This window comes from Giraffa tippelskirchi, chromosome 4 (assembly GCF_054371585.1).
Source record: "Giraffa tippelskirchi isolate mGirTip1 chromosome 4, T2T-mGirTip1v1.2.pri, whole genome shotgun sequence".
Taxonomy (NCBI): Eukaryota; Metazoa; Chordata; class Mammalia; order Artiodactyla; family Giraffidae; genus Giraffa; species Giraffa tippelskirchi.
In genome coordinates this window covers 156,267,862-156,295,021 of record NC_137278.1, presented here as the reverse complement: position 1 = coordinate 156,295,021, position 27,160 = coordinate 156,267,862, and the positions used below count along the sequence as shown (strand labels likewise).

General features: G+C 46.9%; 1 protein-coding gene across 5 annotated transcripts; it reads right to left on the bottom strand.

The window, feature by feature from the left end:
* Window positions 1-1,785: 1,785 nt before the first annotated feature.
* TIMELESS (timeless circadian regulator) lies at window positions 1,786-25,567 on the bottom strand. 5 transcript variants are annotated; one of them, XM_081483294.1, is made up of 30 exons: window positions 25,489-25,567; window positions 17,954-18,090; window positions 17,649-17,802; window positions 17,223-17,337; window positions 17,064-17,126; window positions 16,676-16,777; window positions 16,338-16,493; window positions 15,960-16,093; window positions 15,665-15,752; window positions 15,198-15,374; window positions 14,615-14,832; window positions 14,266-14,369; window positions 13,954-14,123; window positions 9,340-9,474; window positions 9,081-9,232; window positions 8,058-8,155; window positions 7,846-7,966; window positions 7,536-7,737; window positions 7,121-7,266; window positions 6,435-6,520; window positions 6,225-6,342; window positions 6,053-6,135; window positions 4,751-4,893; window positions 4,363-4,540; window positions 4,213-4,281; window positions 3,974-4,092; window positions 2,542-2,803; window positions 2,323-2,412; window positions 2,057-2,169; window positions 1,786-1,840 (listed from the first exon to the last, which is right to left on the bottom strand). In XM_081483294.1, exons 2-29 carry the CDS (start codon window positions 18,036-18,038, stop codon window positions 2,096-2,098), a joined length of 3,642 nt encoding a protein of 1,213 aa, XP_081339420.1. In that variant the 5' UTR covers window positions 18,039-18,090; window positions 25,489-25,567; the 3' UTR covers window positions 1,786-1,840; window positions 2,057-2,095. The 5 variants fall into 5 exon arrangements, with proteins under 5 accessions (XP_081339420.1, XP_081339418.1, XP_081339423.1 ...); XM_081483292.1 differs by having other exon boundaries at window positions 1,786-2,169; XM_081483297.1 differs by lacking the exon at window positions 17,649-17,802.
* Window positions 25,568-27,160: the final 1,593 nt, after the last annotated feature.

Here is a 27,160-nt window from a genome sequence, read left to right as displayed (position 1 = left end):
ACAAGCTGGAATCAAGATTGCCGGGAGAAATATCAATAACCTCAGATATGCGGATGACACCACCCTTACGGCAGAAAGTGAAGGACTAAAGAGCCTCTTGATGAAAGTGAAAGAAGAGAGTGAAAGTTGGCTTAAAGCTCAACGTTCAGAAAACTAAGATCATGGCATCTGGTCCCATCACTTCGTGGAAAATAGATGGGGAAACAGTGAAAACAGCGTCAGACTTTATTTTTTTGGGCTCCAAAATCACTGCTGATGGTGATTGCAGCCATGAAATTAAAAGACGCTTACTCCTTGGAAGGAAGGTTATGGCCAACCTAGATAGCATATTTAAAAGCAGAGACATTACTTTGCCAACAAAAGTCCGTCTAGTCAAGGCTATGGTTTTTCCAGTGGTCATGTATGGATGTGAGAGTTGGACGGTGAAGAAAGCTGAGCGCCGCAGAATTGATGCTTTTGAACTGTGGTGTTGGACAAGACTCTTGAGAGTCCCTTGGACTGCAAGGAGATCCAATCAATCCATCCTGAAGGAGATCAATCCTGGGTGTTCATTGGAAGGACTGATGTTGAAGCTGAAACTCCAATACTTTGGCCACCTCATGCGAGGGGTTGACTCATTGGAAAAGACCCTAATGCTGGGTAGGATTGGGTGCGGGAGGAGAAGGGGATGACAGAGGATGAGATGGTTGGATGGCATAACCGACTCGATGGACATGGGTTTGGGTGGACTCCGGGAGTTGGTGATGGACAGAGAGGCCTGGCGTGCTGTGATTCATGGGGTCGCAAAGAGTCGGACACGACTGAGTGACTGAACTGAACTGAACTGAATATTCCATTACATATTTGCACATCTTCTTTATCCATTTTTCTGATGATGGACACTTAGGCTACTTTTATATTTTGGCTATGGTAAATAATTATGAACACTGGAGTGCATGTATCTTTGTGAATTAGTGTTCTCATGTTTTTCATATATATTCCAGGAGTGGAATTGCTTGGTTATATGGTAGTTCTATTTTTAGGGTCTTTTTAAGGAACCTCCATACCATTTTCCACAGTGGCGACACCAATTTATGGGGTTGACAGAAAAGTTCATTTGAGTTGTGCCAGCCCAATACGTTCCTATCAACAGTATACAAGGGTTTCCTTTTCTCTATTTCCTAACATTTGTTATCTGTGGTCTTTTTGATGACAGCCACTCTGATAGGTATCAGGTGATATCTCACTGTGGTTTCAATTTGCACTTCTCTGATGATTAATGACATTGAGCAACTTTTCATATGCCTGTTCTGGTGCATATTCTTTTAATCCTAAAGATTTATCCTTGACAAAGGATCTTAAGGTAAGAATTTTTTTTTTTTTTTTTGGTAAGAATGTTTTTGTGCCTTTTGTAGGGAAAACAAGAGAAAAGGGAAGGCTGATAGTTTCTTTTAAACCTAACAGTTAAAAGTTCTTTCACAAAGATGCAGGTGGAGGGTTGGGGTATTTGATTGGTAACTCAGATCAACATTGGCAACTTTTAAATTTTACATGTTTAATTCGATTTCAAACACCAACCAAACATATTCATCATCTGAAGAGTACTGCATCTCAGCCTTACTTCAGCGGCAGGAACTGGGCTCAATCTGGTGTTTCGAAAGTGATTAACAGGAAAGGAAATGAGAATGGGAGCCTTTTAAAAATGCTGCAACACCCACACTCATCATGTCACAAGACTCCCCATGTAGTGCTGGGACCCACCTCCAGCAGAAAGCCAAAAGAACAGACCACAAACAGACCACTAAGAGGGGTCCAAGGTGCCTTCTATATTTTATTCACACCTCTCCTTTGCCAGGGAGTGCTGTTAAAATAAAAAAAAGAGGAATAAGTCTCCAGAGAGCTACTGAGGCACACTGATAAAACTGGGAGAAGGAACAAGTGACAGGAGGCCAACACTGTTGCCTGGACTTCCTGGACTCTAAATCCATGGGGAAGTCTGGGGCTCCACAGCTGCTGTCCAGTAAGAGGAGTTTCCAGGTCCTGTATGCCCCTCCAAACTCGGATTCAAATTTACCACCTAAAATGGGATTTATCTCTGCACTGGGCATCTGCATCTTCAGTCGCTCTCATCATCATCCTCAATCTGAAACCGTTTCTTCTTCCGGATTCCTGGAACTCCCAACTCTGGTGCTATGGGAATGACAGGGATGAGAAGAGAGAGGAGATCTAAGTATGTCATGGAGAAGGAGGATGGTAGCATTTATCTTCTGGACTGGAGAGAAGAGTGCTAGAGGTTAGAAGAAAAAGCAGGTCCCGACCAGACTCCCCCACTTCTGCTCCCACCTCTATCTTCCTCCTCTTCATCGCTGTCCAGCAGTTGTCGCTTCTTGGGTGCCATTATCAGCTGCTCTTTCCCACCACTGGTCCCTTCCTCTGAAACAACCACAATAGGCATGAAATTAGGGAACTAGGTTCTTGCAGTCTCAGAAGTCTTGTCGACCCTCTTGATCGATATGGCCAGCATGTAGTAAGTATGCAATAGATAAGTGGTCCTGGTATTACCCTCCGGCGACACCAGGCCTGCTTTCTTTTTCTGGGCTAACAGGAGGGTCCTCGGGGCATGGGCTCGGTGCTCTTTTCGATGCTCCTCCTCTTGTTGATGCCCTTCTTCCTGTTGGTGCTCCTCTTCTAGGCCTGGCTCCCCAGGGACCTTAGATTCTAATCCTAACTGAAGCTTTTCCTCCTCTTCTGCTTGGCTCAAGGAAGCTGCCATCCTCCGGAGCTGGGTGGGATTCAGTTTGGCTGGAATTCGCCAGAATGTTTCCTACAGGGCCAAAGGAGTTGAAAGCAGGAGCAATGGGAAAGGAGAAGCTCACCAGATTTTGATATTACTCACTGAATACATATGAGCCTACATTGGTGAAGCGCCACAAGGGTTGTGAACTCTCATTGCTTATTAATCCAGTCTATGCCCAGTGTCTAGCACGGTGCCTGATACCAGAGAATGTAGTTGTTAATTACTTAAGTAAATGAATGGATTCTGGGGATCTAAAAGTAAGTCAGATACGATCCATGCTTTCAAGGATCACAATCAAACAGGAGAAAGAACCAATGTACTATAACAATGTACTGTAACACCACAGGACTGAGGCTATACTAAGGGAACGAACAAATCACAGCCACCAGAATTACAGTTGGCCCTCTGCATCTGCGGGTTTCATATCCATGGATTCAACCAATTATGGATCAAAAACATTGGGGAAAGAAGTGAAAAATTCCAGAAAGTTCCAAAAGCAAAACTTGAACTTGCTGCATACTGACAACTATGTACATAGGATTTATATTGTAGTAGTTATGACAAGTAATCTATAGAGACTATATGCAAAGATTATATACAAATACTGTGCCATTTTATATTACAGACTTGAGCATCTGGTGAATTTTGGTAGGGAGTGTGGCTGAAGGAGTGAAACAGACTGCTTTCTTGAGGAAGTGACAGCTGAACTAAAACTCTTGAAGGTCGGGTAGATTGTTCATCAGGAAGATGGGTGATTGGCCACCTGTGTATGTGGTTGGAACCTTCCAGTAGGGGGAACTGGCATGACTGACTGTTTACAGGTATGAAAAACTCTGTTTGGAGGATGGAAAGTAGCTCAGGATGACTACAGTGTGAGGTAGGTGTCGGGTGGCATGGTTGTGAGGCTGCAAAGCTTGGCCAAGGCCAGATACATCACTCAGAGGCTGTGGACTTTGTCCTGCAAACAGTGGGGAACATCCAGTGCTCTCATCAGGGGAGTGATATAATCAAAACTATATTTTAGAAAGATAACTTGGAAGCAGTGTGGAAGATGGACTTAGGAGAAGAGAAGATAGGCGAGAAGATTAGCAGGACAGCTGCTGCAGGAGTCATGGTCAGAGATGACAAGGAGTGAGGAGAAGATGTATCTTAAAGAGGCAACAAAATGCGTGGCTGATGCCATAACTGGTTATTTACCTGTCCAGAGGCAGGAGGCCGAACCCCTAACTTTCGCAACAGCTGTTGAAACTGTTCATTTTCCATCGCTTCTTCATTTTCTTCTGTCAGTGGCACCAACGGAACTGCCTGGGAGCAGCCTAGGACAGGACCCGGTCACATGGTGAAGACGTGAAGAAAGAACTGGCCCTCCATCCCATGGCAGGTCCCCAGCAGCCTCCAGACCCCAGTCCTCCCGAATCCATCACTTATTCACTCACCGACCTCTTCCCGATCATCTGCTGCTCGGATGAGGCAGTTCTGGAGCCAGAGGAGGGGAGCAGAAAAGCCTGAGGGAATGTGGAAAACTCACAACAGGCCCATACAACCAACCCCGCCATCTGAGACATCTCTCCCAACCAAGCCCTCACCTTCCTGGTGCAGACTTTGTCCAAGGTATTCAGCTGAAAGGATGGAGCCACCCTGGGCTTGCTCTGCTTCTGAGCCTTCTTCTTTCTCTTCATCCTCTTCATTCTCTTTCTCTGGCATGTTTTCCACTTCTTCTAGATCTTCCTGGCAAAATTCGTGCAAGGATTCCTCTTCATTAGGCTACAATTCATTGGGGTGAGAAATGGACCAAAGGAGACAAGATAAGGAACTGCGTGGAGTCCTCTGGTTCCGACTACCCCACTGGGGGGACCTATTCAGAAGAGCCTGAGGCAGGAAGAATCTGGGTGGGCTACTTCTAAGGAGCATTGCAGGGGGAGAGGGGTGGGAAGGAGGCATGCCCAGCTGGCAGAGCCAGGGTAAGACTGTTACCAAGCTTGAGGGTGCCAGCTTCTTCCGGCGTTTCTTGTACAGCTCCCGCCGCTCAGCCACCAGCCCCAGAGCCAGCAGTTTATCCACTATTCGAGCCCGTGAGCGTTTGGCTGTAATGTTCTTCATGATATTACCCAGGACATCTATATATAGAGAAAGTGTGAACGGCCAAGAGCAATAGGGGAAAGGGACTAGTAAAGGAAACAGAGAGCAGTCTTTGGAAAGGGGATAACTCAGTTCACTCAAAAATGACACCACACAAAACACCAGTATGGAGGTCTTTCAAAAAACTACAAATAGAATTATCATATAACCCAGCAATTCCACTCTTGAGTATATATCCGAAAAGAATAAAAACACTAATTTGAAGATACATGCACTCCAATGTTCTTGGCAGAATTATTTACAATTGCCAAGGTATAAAAGCAACCTAAGTGTCCATAAACAGACGAATGCATAAAGAAGATGTAATACACACACAGGGCTTCCTAGGTGGCTCAGACAGTAAAGAATCCGCCTGCCAAGCAGGAGATGCAAGTTCGATCACTGGGTAGGGAAGATCCCCTGAGAAGGAAATGGCAACCCACTCCAGCATTCTTGCCTGGGAAATCCCACGGGCAGAGGAGCCTGGCAGGCTACAGGGTTGCAAAGAGTCAGGTACGACTTAGTAACTAAACAACAATAATAATACACACGTATACAGGAATACTACTCAGCCATAAAAAAGAATGAATTTTTACCATTTGTGGCAATATGGATGAACTCGGAGGGCATTATGCTAAGTGAGATAATTAAGCCAGAGAATTATTGTATGACATCATTTATATGTGGATTCTAAAAAATAAAACAAATGAATGAATATAACAAAAAAGAAGCAGACTCACAGATATAGAGAATGAATTAGTGGTTACCAGTGGGAAAGGGGGAGGGGCAATACAGGGGTAGGGGATTAAGAGTTGCAAACTTAGGCATAAAATAAGCTACAAGGACGTATTATACAACATGGGGAGTATAGCCAATATTTTTTAACAATGATAAATGGAGCATAAATTTTAAGAATTAGTGACTATAAAAAAAAATTAGTGACTATAGTGAATCATACTATAGTGAATTGTACACCTGTAGCTTATATAATTAAAAAAAGAAAAAATATCTTTAAAAACAAACAAACGTGACACCACAAATAGAGCAGGTGGACAGAAGCAAAAGAAGAAGCCTTCCTCAGGAAGAGGAAGCAGCAGGAAAAGAAATGGACAGCTTGGCTCTCCTCTCAGAGGCTCCATGAACTTTCCCCTCACTCACCATTGGAGTCCTGGAACTCCTCAAAAAGCCGCTGCAGCTCCAGCTCCTGATCCTCCGTCCACAGCACAATATGGGTTCCTTTCCTGTTTAGGGAGGTGTCAGTGGAAGGGGGTGCTCAGGGGCTGCACGGTGGATTCCCCAACTCAGTTCCCTCCAGAGCATGTGCCACTACCTCTGGAAGTCCTTGACACTGTCAGCCAGTCCCAGCCGTACCAGATGGTGGATGACCTGCTTGCGTGTCCGAGGAGCAGTTTTCAGGTGTGCCAAGATGGTGTCCACCACATCCTGACCTGAGGTGGAGGAGGGGTGATGCTGGGAAGGGGGGTCCCGGGGCTCTGGCTGTCTTCCTCCCTCAAACTCCTCAGACCTCAAGGCCTCATACCTTCCACATCCTTATGGGCAAGGTACAGTTCCCGAAGCTGGGCCTCCTCCTCTGGGCTCCACCCAGGGAGTCTGCGGCTAGAAGATCTGAGTGGGGAAAGAAGAGGATCGTGGAGGCTGCTGGGTCCGAAAGAGGAGACAAGGGCCTTCTCTTCTAACAGGAACAAGGGCGACCCAGGTACCTCAAAGCAGCCAGCCAGCAGAGGCCTAAGGTGTGTCTCCTTCCTTTTACTCTCCTTCTATTTAAGAATCCCAAAATCAAACTAAGATTTTCCAGGCTGGGCCCCTGGAACCTGACACTGCCGGGGCTGAGGGTATTACGAGAGAGAAGAGTGAAAGGAGACAAGCTACTCAGAGAAAGAGGACAGACATTTCTGTGCGTCCTTACGGGTTCCCAGCACATCTCAGTACAAGGCACATACAGAGTCTCTGTGGTCCCCTGACTCTGCCCCACCGAACACTGGTGAAGGAGAAGGAAACTAGAGTAGACAGGACACTTAGGCTTGATCCCAGTTTCTCTCTTAGGTGAAATTAGGTAACACACTTCACCTTTGGGGCTTATTTTCTCACCTACGAAAGGGAAAGAAAGGTGACACCAACTGATCCGCCAGGTCCTCCAGCTCTGACACGCTGTACTGGGTCACCCCCACCACCTACCACCAGGCCTTCCCCTGTCCTCAAGCTCACCCGCCATCCAGGGAGCCGTAGCCATCGGTCATCTCTCGAACCACAGCGGTGTTCTTCCAGAACAGCAGCTCCACAAAGGCTTTCTGGTTGACAGCAGCCAAAGCAAAGAACTTGCCCAGGATATACTTGGCGAAAGTCACCAGCTCCTGCGGGAGAGGGAGGCTGCTGTTAGGCCTGTGGCCTACACATACATAAACATGGGCCTCTAGGTATCATCTCTATACCTGTTCCCAGCTGGCCCTCCTCACTCGGCCTCTTCTATCCTTCCCCACGCAACTCCCTCAACCTGCCTGCCTACGTCCTCACTGTTCTCTCATGGCTCAGCCCTGACACCCCTCAGGGGACTTTACCTCTCAACCTTTTACCCCAGGACTTCCCTAGGCCTCCAGATCCCCATTCTTTGGTATTTCCTCACTTTGTAGGCCTCGGCAGCAGGGTCGCTGAGCAGACGATTGAAGAGGTAGAAGAGGGAAAGCTGGAAAAGCAGGGCTTCCATTTTGAGATCGTGGGCCAGCCGGTGCAGCATCTTGACCACACAGTGGTTGGTGTGGGTGCTGTTCTGCTTGTAGCTCCGCAGCAGCAGCAGGTAAGCTCGGAGGACGGTTGAGTTTGCGAAGCTGCACAGAGACAAGGACCGAAAGGATGTGGGCATGAGAAAGATACAGCTTGTCCGCACGACACCCCGGTCTCCACCCTGACACCAACTCCATCCTCTGCACGCGCACCGTTTCAGATAGTCCAGAAAGTTAAATTCTCTCTCTGACACCTGAACCACTTCTAACTCTTCCTCCTCCTCCTCTTCTTCGTCTTCTTCCTCTGCGCCTTGTTCCTCCAGCCCCTGCTGGCCTACAGAAAGAGTGAGGATTACCGGGTATCTGCGACATTGGCACTAGAGAAGAATGGGAAGGAGAGCGATGAGAAGGAAATGGAGACTCACGGGGAAGCGGGGCCCAGAGGATTTGCTTCAGTAGCTGGATCTCCTCCTCTGGGGAGATGTCCTGAGCACCAAACACATCTCTTTCTGGCCACACCTCCCTGGAGCACAGAAAGGGAAAAAAAAAAGGCTTTTTGCCAGAGGGAATTTGGGCTTCCCTGGTGGCTCCGCTGGTAAAGAATCTGCCTGCAATGTGGGAGATCTCAGTTCAATCCCTGGGTTGGGAAGATTCCCTGGAGAAGGAAATGGGTACCCACTCCAGTATTCTTGCCTGGAGAATTCCATGGATAGAGGAGTCTGGTGGGCTACAGTCCATGGGGCTGCAAAGAGTCAGACATGACTGAGTGACTAACATTTTCACCAGAGGGAATCTAAATTATAATTTGAAGTAGTAGAAGGAATTTAGACATATTTTCCAACTGGAAAGAGAATGCAAACTGTCATCTCAAAGATGAAACAAAGACTCTAGGGAAATTTTTCCTCGTAAGCCTCACTGCAATGAAAATCACAGAGGAACAAAATGCAAGTAATCTAAATGCATGACATTTAGTTGAACAAATACACACAATGGGGTTTTAAAGCCATTAACAATTGCAGAAATATATCTGATGAGAAATGATGCTCACAATATATTGAGAATTGAAAAAAATACTATAAATCAGCATCATAATATTTTGATTTTGTAAAAGAAGGTGCGTAGGTCTACGTATAACACAGAGGGGGAAAATACTCTGGAAGATAACTCATCAAAATATTAATGATGGCTATCTTTGGCTCATAGAATTATCTCTATTTTTTCCCCCAACTAACTGTGCTAATATTTTTCAAAAGTGAAACAGAACAATAAACCTCCCTAATAAACCAACCAAAACTTCCCAGGACTCAGTGCCCCATGCAGAGCTCTTGCACTTCTGAGGGGACTGCTCTCTTTGAAAGACTGAGAACCCTGTGCCCCAATGAAAGCCACTCTCTGCCCCCAAAAGCCCAGGGGCTGGATGCAGGAGGATGGGCAGGCAGAGCTCTTACCGGGCAGACCTCAGGAGGCTCAGGGCCTGCAGGGCCTGGCCAGCCAGGAGGCAGTCCTGGATTCGCACCATGGCTTCTGCCCGCTGCTCTTCCACTGGCACCTCTGAGGCCGCATCAAAGGGAACCACAGAGTCCAAACTGAGCTCAGAATCCTAGAGAGGGATGATTAAAGCTTTGGAAACAGTGGTGGGAGTGAGGGGATGCCAAGACAGCCTGTCCAGGGCACTAGACTCAAGAGAAGGTTTCTGAAGCTATTTACCTGGGCATGGCACTGCAGCTGCTCAGCCAGGGAGGGCCAAACAGCCTCCAGTTCCTCTGGGCTGTAGGGGGCATTACCAGAAGCAACAGACTGATCTAGGGCCTTCTTTTTCTTCTTTCTCTTCTTTCGTTTGTTCTATGGAGAAAGAACTGTGTGAGGACAGCAGGAGAGCCAGGGAGGCCTTTTCCCATCAATGTCCTCTAAGAACTACCCTAATTAGTCAGGTGTCTGAATTAATTAGACATTCACAGAGTGACCACTATGTGCTACTTGATGGCAACGGGTAAGCAGCAGTGACCAGCACGTTGCCTTCTCCTTGAGGCACTAGCGGGGGGAAACAGGTAAGTAGGTAAACAACACTACAGCATGGATAAGACCTAGAATGTGGCTGAGCATAAAATGCCATGGCAAAACACAGGAACAGCACGTGACTCATTTCTTGGGGCAGTGACACCTTAAGCAGAAGTCTATAGAATAAACAGATTTGCTATAAGGATAAAAACTTCTATATGAAAAGGCTTTGTAAAAAGGAAAGCATTCTGCAAAAGTACACTACGATTTTTTTCCTCCTGAAAAGCAGGAGAATGAAAGTCAATACCCTGACCCTGTCTCCCCAAGTCATGGCTGTGAATCAGTCTTTGCTGTGGGTAAATAAAATGGGTTATGAGGTCCTTAATGAGATTCATGCTATATTGAAGGAACTTAAAACACACCAAAGGTCAGGAGCACGAGCCTGGATGCCAGCAGGTCGTATTCAAGTATAGATGCTAGTCATTTACCAGTTGCTTATCCACTCTGTGCATGTGACCTAGTGCTGTTGTGAGGATTATGGGAAAATCTCAGCACAACATCTGAGACATAGTAAATGCTAAACGCTCAATACAGTACTGAGAATACAACAGAGTTCTGAGTGTAAAAAGACCTTTTAGAAAAGTCTCATTGGTACTACGGGTGTCCTAGGTGGCACAGTGGTAATGCAGGAGACGCAAAAGACTTGGGTTCGATCCTTGGAGTAGGAAGTGACAACCCTCTCCAGTATTGTTGCCTGGGAAATCCCATGAATAGAGGAGCCTGGTGGGCTGCAGTCCATGGGGTTACAAAGAGTTGCAATGGATACAACTGAGTGACTGAGTACATTGGTACCACAGCCCCTTTCAAGTTCACTTCTGGCCAAGTTTTAAGCTGTAGCAAATAGAAGTACAGGAAAATTTTTACAAAGAAGAGTCCTTGTGTCTCCAGGATAGAAATTCCTTGAGGTTTTCTTCTTGTCCCAGATTTTTCATTTATTATTTCATTTCAGGCTCATATGGGTAGATATAATCAACTTTAAAGACCTGGAGACTCACACAAGCAGCTTGAGCTATTCTAACAGTAACTAATACAGGATGAAATCCCAGATCTCTGACTATTTTTATTTTTGGCTTCGCTAGGCGGCATGTGGGATCCTAATTCCCAGACCAGGGATCAAACTCTGGCCCCCTGCAGTGGGAGTGCAGGGTCTCAACCACTGGACTGTGGGGCAAGTTCCCAGACCTCTGACTTTTAATGTAAGGAAAGCCCTTTCTATCTCACGACAGTGCTTCTAAAGAATAACGAGGAAATAGCACAGTATAATTCAGTTCAGTTCAGTCGCTCAGTCGTGTCCGACTCTTTGCGACCCCATGAACTGCAGCACGCCAGGCCTCTCTGTCCATCACCAACTCCCAGAGTCTACCCAAACCCATGTCCATCGAGTCGGTGATGCCATCCAACCATCTCATCCTCTGTCGTCCGCTTCTCCTCCCGCCCCCAATCCTACCCAGCATTAGGGTCTTTTCCAATGAGTCAACCCTTCGCATGAGGTGGCCAAAGTATTGGAGTTTCAGCTTCAACATCAGAACTTCCAATGAACACCCAGGATTGATCTCTTTTAGGATGGATTGATTGGATCTCCTTGCAGTCCAAGGGACTCTCAAGAGTCTTCTCCAACACCACAGTTCAAAAGCATCAATTCTGCGGCGCTCAGCTTTCTTCACCATCCAACTCTCACATCCATACATGACCACTGGAAAAACCATAGCCTTGACTAGACGGACTTTTGTTGGCAAAGTAATGTCTCTGCTTTTAAATATGCTATCTAGGTTGGCCATAACCTTCCTTCCAAGGAGTAAGCGTCTTTTAATTTCATGGCTGCAATCACCATCAGCAGTGATTTTGGAGCCCAAAAAAATAAAGTCTGACACTGTTTCCACTGTTTCCCCATCTATTTCCCATGAAGTGATGGGACCAGATGCCATGATCTTAGTTTTTCTGAACGTTGAGCTTTAAGCCAACTTTTTCACTCTCCTCTTTCACCTTCATCAAGAGGCTCGTTAGTTCTTCTTCACTTTCTGCCATAAGGGTGGTGTCATCCACATATCTGAGGTTATTGATATTTCTCTTGGAAATCTTGATTCCAGCTTGTGTTTCTTCCAGCCCAGCGTTTCTCATGATGTACTCTGCATATGAGTTAAATAAGCAGGGTGACAATATACAGCCTTGACGTACTCCTTTTCCTATTTGGAACCAGTCTGTTGTTCCATGTCCAGTTCTAACTGTTGCTTCCTGACCTGCATACAGGTTTCTCAAGAGACAGGTCAGATGGTCTGGTATTCCCATCTCTTTCAGAATTTTCCACAGTTTATTGTGATCCACACAGTCAAAGGCTTTGGCATAGTCAATAAAGCAGAAATAGATGTTTTTCTGGAACTCTCTTGCTTTTTCGATGATCCAGCGGATATTGGCAATTTGATCTCTGGTTCCTCTGCCTTTTCTAAAATCAGCTTGAACATCTGGAAGTTCACGGTTCACGTATTGCTGAAGCCTGACTTGGAGAATTTTGAGCATTACTTTACTAGCATGTGAGATGAGTGCAATTGTGCGGTAGTTTGAGCATTCTTTGGCATTGCCTTTCTTTGGGATTGGAACGAAGACTGACCTCTTCCAGTCTTGTGGTCACTGCTGAGTTTTCCAGATTTGCTGGCATATCGAGTGCAGCACTTTCACAGCATCACCTTTGAGGATTTGAAATAGCTCAACTGGAATTCCATCACCTCCACTAGCTTTGTTCGTAGTGATGCTTTCTAAGGCCCACTTGACTTCACATTCCAGGATGTCTCGCTCTAGGTGAGTAATCACACCATTGTGATTATCTGGGTTGTGAAGATCTTTTTTGTACAGTTCTTCTGTGTATTCTTGCCACCTCTTCTTCATATCTTCTGCTTCTGTTAGGTCCATACCATTTCTGTCCTTTATCAAGCCCATCTTTGCATGAAATGTTCCTTTGGTATCTCCAATTTTCTTGAAGAGATCTCTAGTCTTTCCCAATCTGTTGTTTTCCTCTATTTCTTTGCACTGATTGTTGAGGAAGGCTTTCTTATCTCTCCTTGCTATTCTTTGGAACTCTGCATTCAGATGGAAATATCTTTCCTTTTCTCCTTTTTCGCTTCTCTTATCTTCCAAGCTATCTGTAAGGCCTCCTCAGACATCCATTTTGCTTTTTTGCATTTCTTTTCCATGGGGATTTCCTTGATCCCTGTCTCCTGTACAATGTCAGGAACCTCTGTCCATAGTTTATCAGGCACTCTATCAGGTCTAGACCCTTAAATCTATTTGTCACTTCCACGGTATACTCATAAGGGATTTGATCTAGGTCATACCTGAATGGTCTAGTGGTTTTCCCTACTTTCTTCAATTTAAGTCTGAATTTGGCAATAAGCAGTTCATGATTCGAGCCACAGTCTGCTCCCGGTCTTGTTTTTGCTGACTGTATAGAGCTTCTCCATCTTTGGCTGCAAAGAATATAATCAATATGATTTCGGTGTTGACCATCTGGTGATGTCCACGTGTAGAGTCTTCTCTTGTGTTGTTGGAATAGGGTGTTTGTTATTACCAGTGCGTTCTCGTGGCAAAACTCTATTAGCCTTTGCCCTGCTTCATTCTGTACTCCAAGGCCAAACTTGCCTGTTACTCCAGGTGTTTCTTGACTTCCTACTTTTGCATTCCAGTCCCCTATAATGAAAAGGACATCTTTTTTGGGTGTTAGTTCTAAAAGGTCTTGTAGGTCTTCATAGAATCATTCAACTTCAGCTTCTTCGGCATTACTGGTTGGGGCATAGACTTGGATTACCATGATATTGAATGGTTTGCCTTGGAAACGAACAGAGATCATTCTATCATTTTTGAGATTGCATCCAAGTACTGCATTTCGGACTCTTTTGTTGACCATGATGGCTACTCCATTTCAGTATAATTACATTCAGTATAATTATACATTCAGTATAATTGCAGTATAATTACATTTCAGTATAATTACAGTATAATATACTCCATTACAGTATAATTACCAAATTCTAAAATTATGGACCCCCAGAGTCTATGTGCTTTTAGCAGAGCAGGTGTTTAATAAATGGTTCCTGAATGAAGATATTTATGGTAGATCAGGAATTAACCTAATGAGAGGAAATTCACAAGGCCAACTCACAATGGCAATACCAACAAAACTCTTGGCATTAGTTGAGAGTATTTCTAACAGATCAGCTTTCCCCTTCCTCCTTTTCCCCCCAGCTCTTTCTACACCCCTGGGCCGCCCCATACCTGCACCATCAGGTTCCCACGGCTCCGACAGAACCGCTCCAACATCTTGAGGAAGAGATGGGTGGTTTCCACCAGGTCGCGAAGGAAAGAGCGGGGCTGGCATCTCTCATCAAACTTCCGAAAGAGAGCCAGGAAGAGCTCCCGGTACTCCATCACGTAGAAAATGTTGTCTGCAAACAGGGACGAGAAGGGGATGGAAGGATTTGTCTGGAAAGTTTGGGGACAGGAGAGATGAGTGGAGCTGGGATGGGAAGGGTGAGGTTTGGGTCAACAGGCAGGGAAGGCGGGACCAGAAACCAGGCCAGGCCTCACTCTTGATGATGCGGCTGCTCTCCCTCACAGCCTCGTCTGGGCACACATCCATCTCATTCACTGTGGCCAGCAGCTCCTGATACGCCTTCAGAGCTAGGTGCATCCTGCAAGAAGAAAAGAGGTGAAAGGGAGGACAGCTTAGGACTTTGGCTCATGGAAACAGTATCACCCCTTTGCACTTCCACCTCCCAAAATAGTTCCATCAAAAACTGAATGACCCAGCCTATCCTTGCTCCCCAGCCTGACCACCTGAAGCCTGAAACAGGAAAGGAAGCACCATCCCGAATTCAGGTGTTCCAATTCCCAACCTGGCCAAGAAGCCCACTCTGATCCCAGTTCTCCTGCTCACCGGCGTGCCCAGGAGGCGGCTTCCTTGCGGTCGGTCAGCATCATCTCATAGTAGTTGGTGAGGTTCTGCTCAATGAAGTGGAAGGTGCGGACACTGAGGGTCTCAGAAACCAGGCCTGGCCGGAAGGAGGCAGCTCGGTTGAAGGCCATGAAGAAAGCCAGGGCCCACATGTAGTAGGTCTCGTCGTGCTGTTGAGCCTTCTCCCGAAGCAGGTGGTCCTATGTCCAGGAGAAATAGATCACTCCGTGACCTCAGGGCTTCCCACTTGCTCCTGTCCTACAGTGACCGAGTGGACCCTGGACACCACTGTAACCATATTCTAGGACCCAAATTTCCATCTTTCTCTTATCCTCTCCACATTCCCTTCCCTTTCCTCTGGGGCAACTACTCTATAGAGTCTTTTTTGTCCCATCAATAACCCACTCCCTCTTGACTTCATCACCACGTCTCAGGAGCACCCTATACCCTTCCCACCTACTAGTCCATGCTCTTCGCCTAGCTTCCCGTGGGCTTCTCACCAGCCTGTCCTTCCCCTCACTATGGCCTGAGTCACCTCTCTGCTCCATCCTTCCTAGGCTCTCACCTTCACCGAGCCCATGAGCCGGTTGTAACAGTTTTCCAGGAACTCCGAGCAGAAGTCCCGGAGGAAGAGTCTCACGTTGAGGGCAGAGCGGCGCTGGACGGACAGCTCCTGGGCAGCCTGGCGACGTTTAGGCACCCGTCGGGGCTGCTTTCCCAAATCAGAAGTGTAGTTTTGGAGCTGGGGGTAGAGGTTGAGGGGATTAGAATTACTTCTAAACACCTCTCCCTGGCAGCTCTTTCCACATCCTTGGTATTTCAGTTTTCTCAGAAGAAACTTGAAGAAGGTTCTCTCCCGCTGGTACTAAGTGAAGATGCCTTGGTAAAGACACCGCCAAAATTCTATGCCTCCTACTTCTCCAACTTTCTAAGCCCAGGAACAGAGACGGCTTTACCTCCAGAGATGCTTATGCTTTGTAGGCTCCCTACTCTACAATGTCCCCCCAACCGCCCCGACGGGACCATACTCACATTGTGAAGACCTTTATGAAAGACAAGGTCCCTCTCCCCAATGGATTTCAAGCCCTGGATGATGTAGGAACCCCCAAATCGAGAATGCCTGCAGAGAAAAAAAAAAAAAACAATACTCCAGGGTGACTCCTCAATTCTGTGGAAGCTCCGTCCTCACTCTCTTTCAGCAGCACATCAGAGCGTGCTGTAACCACAAAGTGCTCTCTGGTCACCACTGTCTTAGTGTTTGTCCCAAGCCCTGACATTCCATAGTGCAGGAACGGGAACACGGGTAGAGCGGCTCTCTGCCACTCACCTGTTGCCTCGCTGCAGGGCTCGAGTCTTCTTTTCTGCCATCTCTCGCTGGCGCAACGCCTCCAGCTCTGCCACATCTGTCCTCCGCTCCTGAGCCAAGCGTCCCTGCCCTACTCCTGCCAGTTGCTCAGGGTTCTGGATTTAGAACAAGGAGGGACGAGTCAGAAGGGTAGTCATTCCCTATTCTGATTTCACCTTCTGAGGGGACAGAAAGAGTGAATGAAAACAGGACTGTTGGTGGGACCCTGTACTTAAGACATGGCTACTCCACAAGTCACCTGCCTTCCCCAGACATTCAGTCATGACTCAAGAGCAATTCTGGCCGCACAGCAGAAAAGGACACGAGGGAAGGGACAGCAGCAATAGGTCAGGGTCTCACCTGGTCACGAAACATAAGGGAGATGATCTCCAGCACATGGAGGCTCCACTGCTGCTCCGCAGGTGAGCTGGCCAGGAAGAGGAACAGGTCATCCAGGCCACTGAGGTGGATCGCCCAGAGAAGCCGGTCGTGGACACTGGCGTCATCGTCGATTCGCTGAGCAGTGAGCAGTGAGGTGGAAAGGGGGCACTCAGTCAGTTCTCCTGCCCTGCCTTGAGGTTCTTCAACTCATTCCTAGACCAAGGTGCCCCCTACCGAGGTCTGTCAGAGGACAGAACAGCGGAAAAGGGGGCTGCTCACCCTAACCAAGCATGAGAACTCAGACAACCCCAGATCACCTTCTCCTGCTCAAGGTCTGCAGGGACATGGAGGACATTTCTGACCAGCAGCAGGATCCGCTCAATCAGCAAGTTGTCTTCCTCCTGCCGTTCCTCCCAGCCCTGGTCAGAAGGAGAGATAGAGGAAGAGACTCCCTGGGGAAGGTGTGAGGGACCTACCCTGACAGAGGGACAGAGCCAGAGAGAAGGGTCAGGATTAAAAAGAAAGGAAAGGAAGTGTTCAAGCAGTCCTGAGGCAGTAGACTCGGTGCAGTGGATTGGACTTGTACCCCAGGGACTGGGGCTGTATCTCCATGACAATGTCCTGCCTGGGGCTCTGTGCGGAGGAGGAGCAGGGCGCTAACTGTACTCCACCCCCACCCCGGCATCTTGGGAAGTGGAGACTCACCAGCTGCAGCAGCTCATACAAAGTTTCACTGAGGACCCCAAATGCCTTCTCACTGGCAAAGGCCTATGAAATAGGGGAATGGGCCTTAAATAGCCTCCACTTTCTGCTTCCCCACTGCCCCCAATTCTGCCCCAGGGACTCTGGGGGAAAAAACCTCACCTCTTTGTAAGCCTGCAAGTATGCCAGCACCTGCAGAAAGTGATGCCGGAAGCTGGGCTCCTTGGGCACGCTGCCAAAACAGAGCAAGGCTGGTTGTGTCAAGTTCACCATCAGCCTGGGGAGATCATGAAGGAGGGAGAAGCTGTTAAGTTTCCTCACCAGGCACCAAAACCGAAGGTTGGCACATGATAAACCTTAAAAAGCTGAGGAATCAACAACGAGATCCTGCTGCATAGCACAGGGAACTAGATTCAACATCCTGTGATAAGCCATAATGAAAGTAAATATAAAAAACAATGTGTGTGTATATATATACATATATATATGTGTGTATAACTAAGTCACTTCGTTGTACAGCAGAAATTAACACAGTTATTATAAACCAACCATACTTCAATTAAAAAAAAAAAAACCTGGGGAATCAACCTGATAACAGCATCAAAGAGAGGCTTGTCCTGGCGATGCTGGGTGAGGATGGGCAGGAGGTCGCTCTGCAGGATCTGAGCTGATCCCAGCTGTTGCCGCACATCCCGCGTCTCATCCTCGTGCCTCAAGTAGCGGATCAAGTCCTTCACACTCTCTTCAGGACAGAACAAACGCTTACATGGAACCAGGGAAGAAGCTCCACCCAGGTCCATGTGCCCTTCATACCCATGGCTTGAGAAATTCAAAAGATCTCGGTTCAAGTAAGTTTTTTTTTTTTTAATCTGTTTCCTCAAAAAGGGACTCACCTAAGCAATCTGGCTCCTTGTGGTAAGTGTCTCCCTCCAAGTACCCAAGGGCACTACATGTAGCAAGAAGTTCACAATTCATCATGCTCAAGTCCACACATCAGTGGACGAGCCAAGGCACACAGAAACGACGAGGCCTACAGAGACAAGGAAAGATAACAAATGTGGGCTCCTCCCCATAAAAGGGAGAGGGGAGCGTGCAGGGGATTCTGAACAAAATCCTCAAATGCTTCACTTCCATTGGCACCAGCAGTGTTGTTCCCAGTCTCAGGGAAAGCTTTAAGGTAAGGCTTCAACCAAGGAGGCTCCAAGCCTAAGAATTAAGCCATCCCATCCTCTAAACTGGGGCCTCCCAGATGGTGCTAGTGGTAAAGAACCTGCCTAGCAGTGCAGAAGAGAGACAGGGTTTCATCCCTGGGCCCCAGTATTCTTGCTTGGAGAATCCCATGGACAAAGGAGCCTGGTGGGCTACAGTCCATGGGGTCGCTAACAGTTGGACATGATTGAAGCGACTTAGCATGCACGCATCCTCTAAATTGGGTCTGAAACTGTATGTTTCAGAGTCTAGATGATGTAGTTGAAAAAAAGGCTGGTTAGTGAAGGGCATCAACACCGGGACTCTCACCCTGAGAAAGCTCTGCAGCTCTATGAGGGTATTCCTCTCCCTTTCCTCTCCCTTAAAATTGCCAGCCCCAGTCCCCTTCCACCTTCCACACACAGTTATGGCTCTTCTGTACAAGAACTGAGAAAACCCAGCTGTGACTGTGAGGTGATCCCACTGAGGATCTGATATAAGCCAGGATCCCCGAGGCTTCTAAGGCCCTAGGGCTGTGCAGGGAAAGTTCCTTTACTCTCCTCCCCAAAGTTACTCATATAAGTTTTGGTGATCTCAGTAGAAGCCAGCACCTAACAGGGTGGACAAGGAAAGAAGTGAATAGGAATTAGTTAAACTTTTTGTGCCTCTCCACAGAAGGACCATCTTCCTTCTCAGAAGCATGCCCCTCTTTATAAAGTTCCTTAAATCCGCATCAGATAATCAAGTAGGTACAGGTCCTGGATGTTTCAGAACCTGACACTAGTAACACACACATACACGGGATTATCCATCGATCTTGTCCCCTTATCACATTCAGCCATACTCTCAGCTTCCTCTAAAAAGACCTTTCCCATAGGTCCCAGAGGTTCCATATGTCCCACCCCTGTTCCACCCACAGGAAATGGGCAAGTCCAAAGGACCAAGGTTTGATGCCTGGTGCTGTATCCCCGTGTTTATGTAAGTGGGTTATTTCTCTAGGCTTTTCCTTCCCCGGTGTGTTAGTCACTCAGTTGTGTCCAGTTCTTTTGCAACCCCATGGACTGTAGCCCACCAGGCTCCTCTGTCCATGGAATTCTCCAGGCAAGAATATTGGAGTGGATAATCATTCCCTTCTCCAGGGGATCTTCCCAACCCAGGGACTGAACTCAGGTCTCCTGTGTTGCAGGCAGATTCTTTACTGTCTGAGCCACCAGAGAAGCCCCCACTGGTGGAAACACACCATTAAAAAATCAGCCAGGGACAGAAAACTTACCGTTCACTCTCTTTTCATTTGATTAAATAGAAGCTACTTATCACCTAGTCTGTGTGGCCTCCTCTTTCTCTCCTAGACCACTTAGAATCTGATCATCTGTCTTATGTGATCTACATCACACACACCTGCCCAACCCACCACTTCCTAGATCCATGCCTTAGCTGCCTCTCTGGCTCTCTAACCCTCCAGCTCAGGAACATAAACATACACATTCTTAGACATAGAGCCCTGCCTTGCACTCTCCAAACCTTGCTCCCACCTTCTGGAAAGTCTATCTCCCTTAACTCCAAAAGTTCTAAGCCTATCTGACATTCACAATCCAGCTCAATGCCACTCAACTCCTCATGAGGACAGGAGTCTACAGCAGGGCAGTTCTGACAGCACATGTCATTCTAAATGGACTGCCTCCTCCAGCACTGAATATTTCTTTATGTTATAATTATCTATAATATATCTTTTCTCCTCTATCAATTTTTTTTTTTTAATTTTTATTTATTTGGCTGCAGCAGGTCTTAGTTGCAGCACACAGGATCTTTTGTTGAGGTGCGCAGGCTTAGTTGTTCTGGGCACGTGGGATCTCAGTGTCCAGACCAGGGACCGAGTCCCAGATTCTTCACCAACGGACAACCAGGGAAGTCCCCATACAAGCCTTTAATTTATCTTTGTTTCAGTCAGAGCACTTTATTCTCCTTCGTGTTTTCTACTTTGAAAATAATTCTCCCAGTGCCCCCTCTTTGACCCACAACAAAGGCAAAACAGTAAAACCAGTATTCTGGCTTGCTAAAGAACCAATAGAAAAGAAGAAAGGAAATTCTTTTTTTTTTTCCTTGAAAAGATATCTTAGAAATAACGAAACATGCAAGTATGCAAGTAAAAGCATTAACATTATACCCTCAATTGGTATTATACCCAATTAACATATACCCAGAATGACCGCAGTCATTTGAGCCAGGTTGCACTTCAAAACCACCTTAGAGGGACCCCTCTGGTTGTCCAGTGGTTAGGACTATGATCAAAGCAGGGGGTCTGAGTTTGATCCCTGGTTGGGGAACTAAGATCCTGCATGCCACCATGTCCCCTGCACTGGAAGCACGTAGTCTTAACCACTGGACTGCCATAGAAGTTCCTAGTCCTACTATTTTAAAACAGTTCTTTATATGTCAATTATATCACAATAAAGTTGGTGGTGGGAGGGGGAGAAAGCATTGGTCTGCAATAGCTTGGGAGGGGAAAAACCCTGGTCCTTCACCAAGAAAGTCTGAGAAGCACTGATATCAAACTGATATTTACTGAGTGCTGAGTACAAAGCTTCTCAAAATATTAATTTCCTCTCCATCTACTGGACTCTATAGTCAGTCATTAAGTGCTTACAAAGAGCCTTAGGCAAAAGTCAGGGTTGTGCACGTACAGTGGCTGCAGTGTTGAAAATATTTAAGGAATTTAGTTGCAGAAATAAAACTCACCTAATATAGGGGAAACACTATAAAAGGCAAGTTAGTACAAGCTCTAAATAAGTGATATTGAAAAAAAATTCTGAAAAACTAGGGCTCTTTTCAGGCTGAAGTAGTCAAAGAGGTTTTGTCAGAAAAGTGTGATTAGAACTGGGCCTCTGAAGGCTGCCTTAGAATTTAGGCAGCTGGGAGGAGGGGAATTTAAGCAGAGAATCTTCCAGAGCAAAAGCAGAGAGGGAACCACTATGAATAAAAGAGCTTAACAGCAGAGCAATGAAAAAGAGGGTTGGAACTGGCTTTATGGGAAAAACTTATTGACAATCAATTTAAGGATTTAGAATATAAGCCTGGGACTAACTGAAGATTTCTAAGCTGAAAAACAAAATGATCAGACTGGGGTAGAGCAAGCAGGAGTACATATCCTACTATTGTTATCACTACACATCACTCTTGTAAGGTCTCAATCTTTTTTCCTTTTACTGCATTCATTCTACAAAAGATCCCAGCCTCAGATCAATGCAACCATTTACTTCTCAGGCTCTTGGATTCAAATCTAGACTAGGATTTGCTGGAGGAAACCAAACCACCCCGATCAATGATACACAACAAATGTGGTCTTCAATCTGAACAGGCCTTCAGCCTGGTCCAGCATCCTTAGTATTCCTGGTCCTCTCCCTCTTCTTCTGAAGGAACAGCTGTTTCTAACTTTCACCCATTACCCTTAAGTCCTTTTACTCCACTGCTTCCCACTCCTCTTAGCTGGTGTCTCTGGTCCTTTCCTCTCAGAACAACAGAAATCAAAAATGAACTCACTCAATGCTCTCCACCCAAGCTGAAAAACATACATATTTCAAATGCCCACAGCGACTTTTTTGCTTCGAATCTAAGCTCTCCATTTGTAACAGCTCAATCACTTCTTCTCCCTTTTTTTATTTTTTTACTTTTTGGTCATGCCATGTGGGCTCTTACTTTCTCGACCAGGGATTGAACCTGCACCCCCTGCATTGGAAGCTCAGAGTCTTAACCACTGGACTGCCAGGGAAGTCCCTGATCAATCACTTCTTATCCCTCAGTTGGTTCTTCCTCTTTTGTTTCCAACATTGTCTTCATACTGGCTCCATTTCTGTATAAGTTGCTCAAAGCTCTTCCATCTTAGGAGGAGGGAAAATCCAATAAAGCGAAAACCAAAAAACCAAAACTTTCCTCAAACCCATACTGGGTGTTCCTCCTCTCCTCAAGTGATGATGCTCCTTAGGCCTGCATCTTTTTATGTATGTATGGCTGCAAGGCTTGAGGGATCTCAGTCAGGGCTTGAACCCTGGACATGATAGTGAAAGCCTGGAATCCTAACTACTAGGCCACGGGGGACTCCTAAGCCTACACCTTTAGTCCTCTTCCTGTCTCACTTTACACAGCTCCTTGGGCAAACTAATCCACTCCCACAACTTCAACTACCATTTCTGAGCCATTAGCCAGCAAATCCCTTATCTCCTGCCACTTTGAACTCGCTGGTGCCAGTCCCACAAATGAATAGCCATCTCCATCTTCTTCTCAAAACCTCACACTTAATATGTCCCAAATGGAACATCTTTTCCCTTGGTTGTTTTTACTTCTCTGTTGGATTTCTCAGGAATTGACATAATCTACTCAGTTATTCACATAAGAAACCTAGAAGTCATTCTAAATACCTTGAGTCACTCACTCAAGCCAATTTTACTTCTTTATGCTCTTCTATCTGGCCCTTGTCTATCCCATTGCTACTGCCTCGCTTCAGGTCCTGAGTATCTCTTGCTCAGACTACTCAACTGCTACCTAGCCTCTTTCCCTGTGTCCAGTCTCATTCTCTTAAATCTATCCATAATACAGTTACCAGGTCTGGCCATTTAACCACACTGCTTAAAACCTTTCAGTGACTACATAAGAAATTCATAGTAATTGTCTCTGGGGATAACTGGGGGACCTAGGTCAGGAGAAATAGTTATCTTTCTCTTCAGTACTATTTGAATTGTTTACCATCAGCATGCGCTAATGCCTACAATACAAAGTCCTTCACGATCGGTCTGCTAGTTAACCTTTTAGGCTTCTCTCCCAAGACACTCCTCTGTCAGGAACACTCTTCTCTCATCCACCTAGAGTCTATCCACTCACCTTTTAGAACTCTGCCCAACTGGCACTTCCTCCTGGTTTCTCCATACAGAAAATATCTCTTTTTTGTGTTTACTTTGCGCCATAAACAGACTTTCATCATGGCATTTGTAGTTCATGTTGTACATAATACTTAAACAGATCGTTTAAAACATCTATCTCCCTCAATTAGCCTTAGATTCCCTGAAGGCAGGAGTTGTTTCATATTCACCTTTGAATTTCAGGGTCTAGTGAGTGAGTGAGAATCTACAGGGAGTGGGCTTGGACCAGAGTGTTCTGAAAACACTCTTTGGGTGACTCCAACTCAAGCTCCTGTTACCTGTACTAAAATACAAACTCTCTGAGACTAGAAATCTTTGTGACCAGCACAACATAAGTGTCAATACATGCTTTCTAAGCTGAAGTAGACAAGTTTTGAAGTTGAGGGAGGAGAGGCTGGGGCTGGAGATTTGGAGGCATCAGATTGATAGGTGGTGTGTCAAGCTGTGAAAGTAGAGAAGTTTACTCAAGACAATTCCAAGTGAGCAGAGTAAGGAAGCCAGGGCAGAATTCTCTGACACCCTGTAACTGCAGAAGGCTCACATCTGTTCTTCCTTCTAGTTCCTTAAGGGCAGGAACTCTGTTCTATTCATCTCCGTCCATCTGGTACGGAACACAGTGCACAGTAGGAGCTGAGAAAACTTTTACTCAATTGTATAAGGGCCACAGAAAATGTTTAGTCACGAAGTTGTGTCTGACTCTTTTGCACCCTGTGGACTGTAGCCCGCTAGGCTCCTCTGTCCATTGGATTTCCCAGGCAAGAATACTGGAGGGGGTTGCCATTTCCTTCTCTAGGCAATCTTCCTGACCCAGGGATGGAACCCGTGTCTCCTCCACTGGCAGATGGATTCTTTACCACTGAGTCACCAGGGAAGCCCATCATATATAGGAGGTAAAATACTTCAGGGACACAAAGGAAAAAGTGACTACTTCGGCCTAGGAGGGCTGGAAAAAGAGGTTTTCAAAGGGACAGTTGAGTTCGCTCCTGAAAGAGAAGCTCACTTGGCAGAGAAGTGGTAAGAACTTCAAGTTCAGGGAACAGCTGGAGCACAAGTATCAAAGCATGAAAGACACAATACAGACACCCTTTCCACAGGGCTGGGATTCAACTGCATGAGATTGGGAAAAAAAAATGACAAGAACCTTCAGAAAACAAGCTGAGTCAGAGTCAGACTGCCAAGGCCTGGACACCCACCTAAGGATTTAAACTTGACCGTGGGCAGCCAAAGAGGAGTTTTACATGTAATCTGAAATGACCAGATTGACTTTTTTTTTTTCTTTTTTCTTTTTTTTTCTATTGGAAAGGGCGCAAGGGCCCCGCCAGCGGCCACGTGCCCTCCTCCCTCTCCCCACCGCCGGGGACAGAGGGAAGGGACACACGTGCGGTCGCGTGCGGTCGCGTGCGGCAGCGGCGACGGTCGCGCCGCCGGCCCCCCGGCCCCGCGCTTCCCCCCGGAGAGGGGACGGCGGAGCCGCCCCGCGACGTCCCCGACTCTCGTCCGCGCCGCGCCTCTCCCCCGTTCCCCCGTCTCAGCCCGCGGCGGGGAAGCAGAGGAGGGCGCGGCACCCCGAGGCCGGGAGGCGCCGCGAGGGGCGCCCCCCCCCTCTCCCTCGCGACCCCTCACACCCCTCCTCCCTCGGCGGACGGCGGCCACCCCGCCGAGACCGGGCCCGAGGACACACCGCCGCCCACGGAGAGGCGGAGCCCGCGGAGGGAAAGAGCGAAGGTGGCCAGAATGACTTTTTATAAAGGTAATTATGACTGGCAGCACGAAGGGCCAAGAATTGAGAGACTCAAGGGAAGGAGCTTAATTAACGGCTAATGGTCCAGCTAACAAACCCAAGCAGAGACTGTAACCTCCGTAAGTCTTCTACCAAGGTAAAGGTCAGAAGGGAATGAGAAATCCATTTTATAAAAACTCAAGATTTAAGTCAAGTGACCACTGGATCCCGGCTCCCGCTGACCACCAAGTTGCACATCTGTTTTTTTCGGGTCTGAACTGGATGGGAAGTTCAGAAGCGGAAATTCCTGGGAAGCTTCTGTCTTACAGTAAAGGTTCCAAGCCCCTTTCCATCACAGCCGCACCCCAGCGAGCGGACCAGGCTGTGCGCTGTGACCTCGGGAAAACAGGGGGCGTCCCAGGCGAGTTGGAAACGCCCGTTCACCCAGAGACCAGACTGGGAATTGCGCGTGCGCACCTAAAGCGCGCGTCCCGCCCCCTGCCTTTAAACCAGGTGGCGGGAAAGGAGACTCCGTGCCTCCCAGGAGAGCCCCAGTGGCTACGAAGGGACTCAGTCCACTTAGAGCCTTCTTGCCCATACACTCACTCACCCTCTCCCCGCCGCTCCTCAAGATTCCCGCGGAGCCAGCAGCCCTTAAGCACAGTTCCGCTGCTTTTCCCGCCACCAGCGTGGGTCTGACCAAACCCTGCCTACGTGGGGAGCTGGGGCGGGGCGAGCCAGGCTGGTCCATGTGACCCTTAGCGGCCGGGGGAGTTGGTGATGAAGTAAAAAAAAAAAAAAAAAAGGAAGCGAGTACAAGTATTGTTTTATATGAGTCGATCCCCTACATTGAGCCCGAGCTCACAGCGCAATGGATTTCCTGTTGACTTATGATCATTGGGATATAAGTCCGAATAGAGGTGAATTTACAAACATTCTTCCCCTTCTCCTAGTCAAGTGGATTATTCCAAAGTCTTACAAGGTTAGTTAGAAAAGTTAGGCTTTATTTGTGAGGAAATGGGGCGTGCAGCTATGCGCAATAGTTGTCTCATGTGGGGCCAAGGTGCCTGTCTTATTATAGGTATAGGTTTAAAGCTTGCGAAGTGTGCAATTGGCTCCTAAAAGGAAGAGGTCAACGTAAGTATTCATTGTCAAGTCAGGGACTCCTCTGGCGTCTGTTGAGATGAGTGTATTTTCCCAACAACGAAGGAAGATAGGGATCAAACAAATAATATCTCGTTAATTATTAAGATTTGAATAGAAGGAATCAATTTCTAGGACATGAGGCATTAGAAGAAATTGGCTGAAGATGAAAGGACAGATGAGTGGAAAGTGAAAAGACACAAAAAAATAGAAAATAAAGACTATAGTACTAATGATAAAGGCAGAAAAGATGCCATTTGAAGATTATTTTGGGCTGCTCTAAATTAAAATTCTGAGTGTCAAATCCTCTTTCTTCTATGCCCCCCACACCTACCTCTGCATTTGCTCTAGGCATCAGATTTCCTGTTTTAGCCTTAGGGAGCACTTCTGGGCTTAAGTACTTTCTGTTTGGAGGTCACACTGGGGTTTGCCAGGCAGGACAGTTAAGCTGCTTAATTTTTCTAGGTTCTAGGCTCATCCATTGCTTGGGTTGGAAGCTCAGTCACCCAGGGCCTCCAAAGAGATCCATCATGCCAGAATAATCTCAAACCCAGCCAGTGGATGTAGAGAGGTTGATGTAGAATTACAGAACAGTCCCAACCCAGTATTTACTTTTCTCAGAGCTATTTTGCCATCCAAGTCCGTGGGGCAAGCATCCCTGAGATAAGTAGGCTACACTCTCCTGTTAACTTCTTCAAAACTTCTTGGTATAATTGCCTCCAAATCTGGGGCTGATATCTACACCATGCCCAGCGGCTTCTTCCAACTCTTGGAATGCCTTGTCACCTCCACTTCCCTCCATCTGCCCCCTCTGAGGAGTAACGAAATGCTTCCCTGCTCCCTCAGAAACCTAGAGCCATACACTTGACTGTCAGCAGGGTAAAAGCCAGAAACTTAAGGTCTTCATTCCCTGTACTTACCGCACTGGGTTGGGAGAGGAAGGTATAGGGTGACAGCTCTTTTCCATTCCATACCTCTCATGCCAAGCCCCAAAACTCAAGACACAGTCACATTCACTCACAGTCATACGCACAATCATGCACACACAGCGGCGAAGAGAAGGGGGATGGGGAGGAAGGGAAGTTTGCACCAAACAGCTCATGAATGCAACTTGAAAGATTTCACACGGCAAAAGGCAA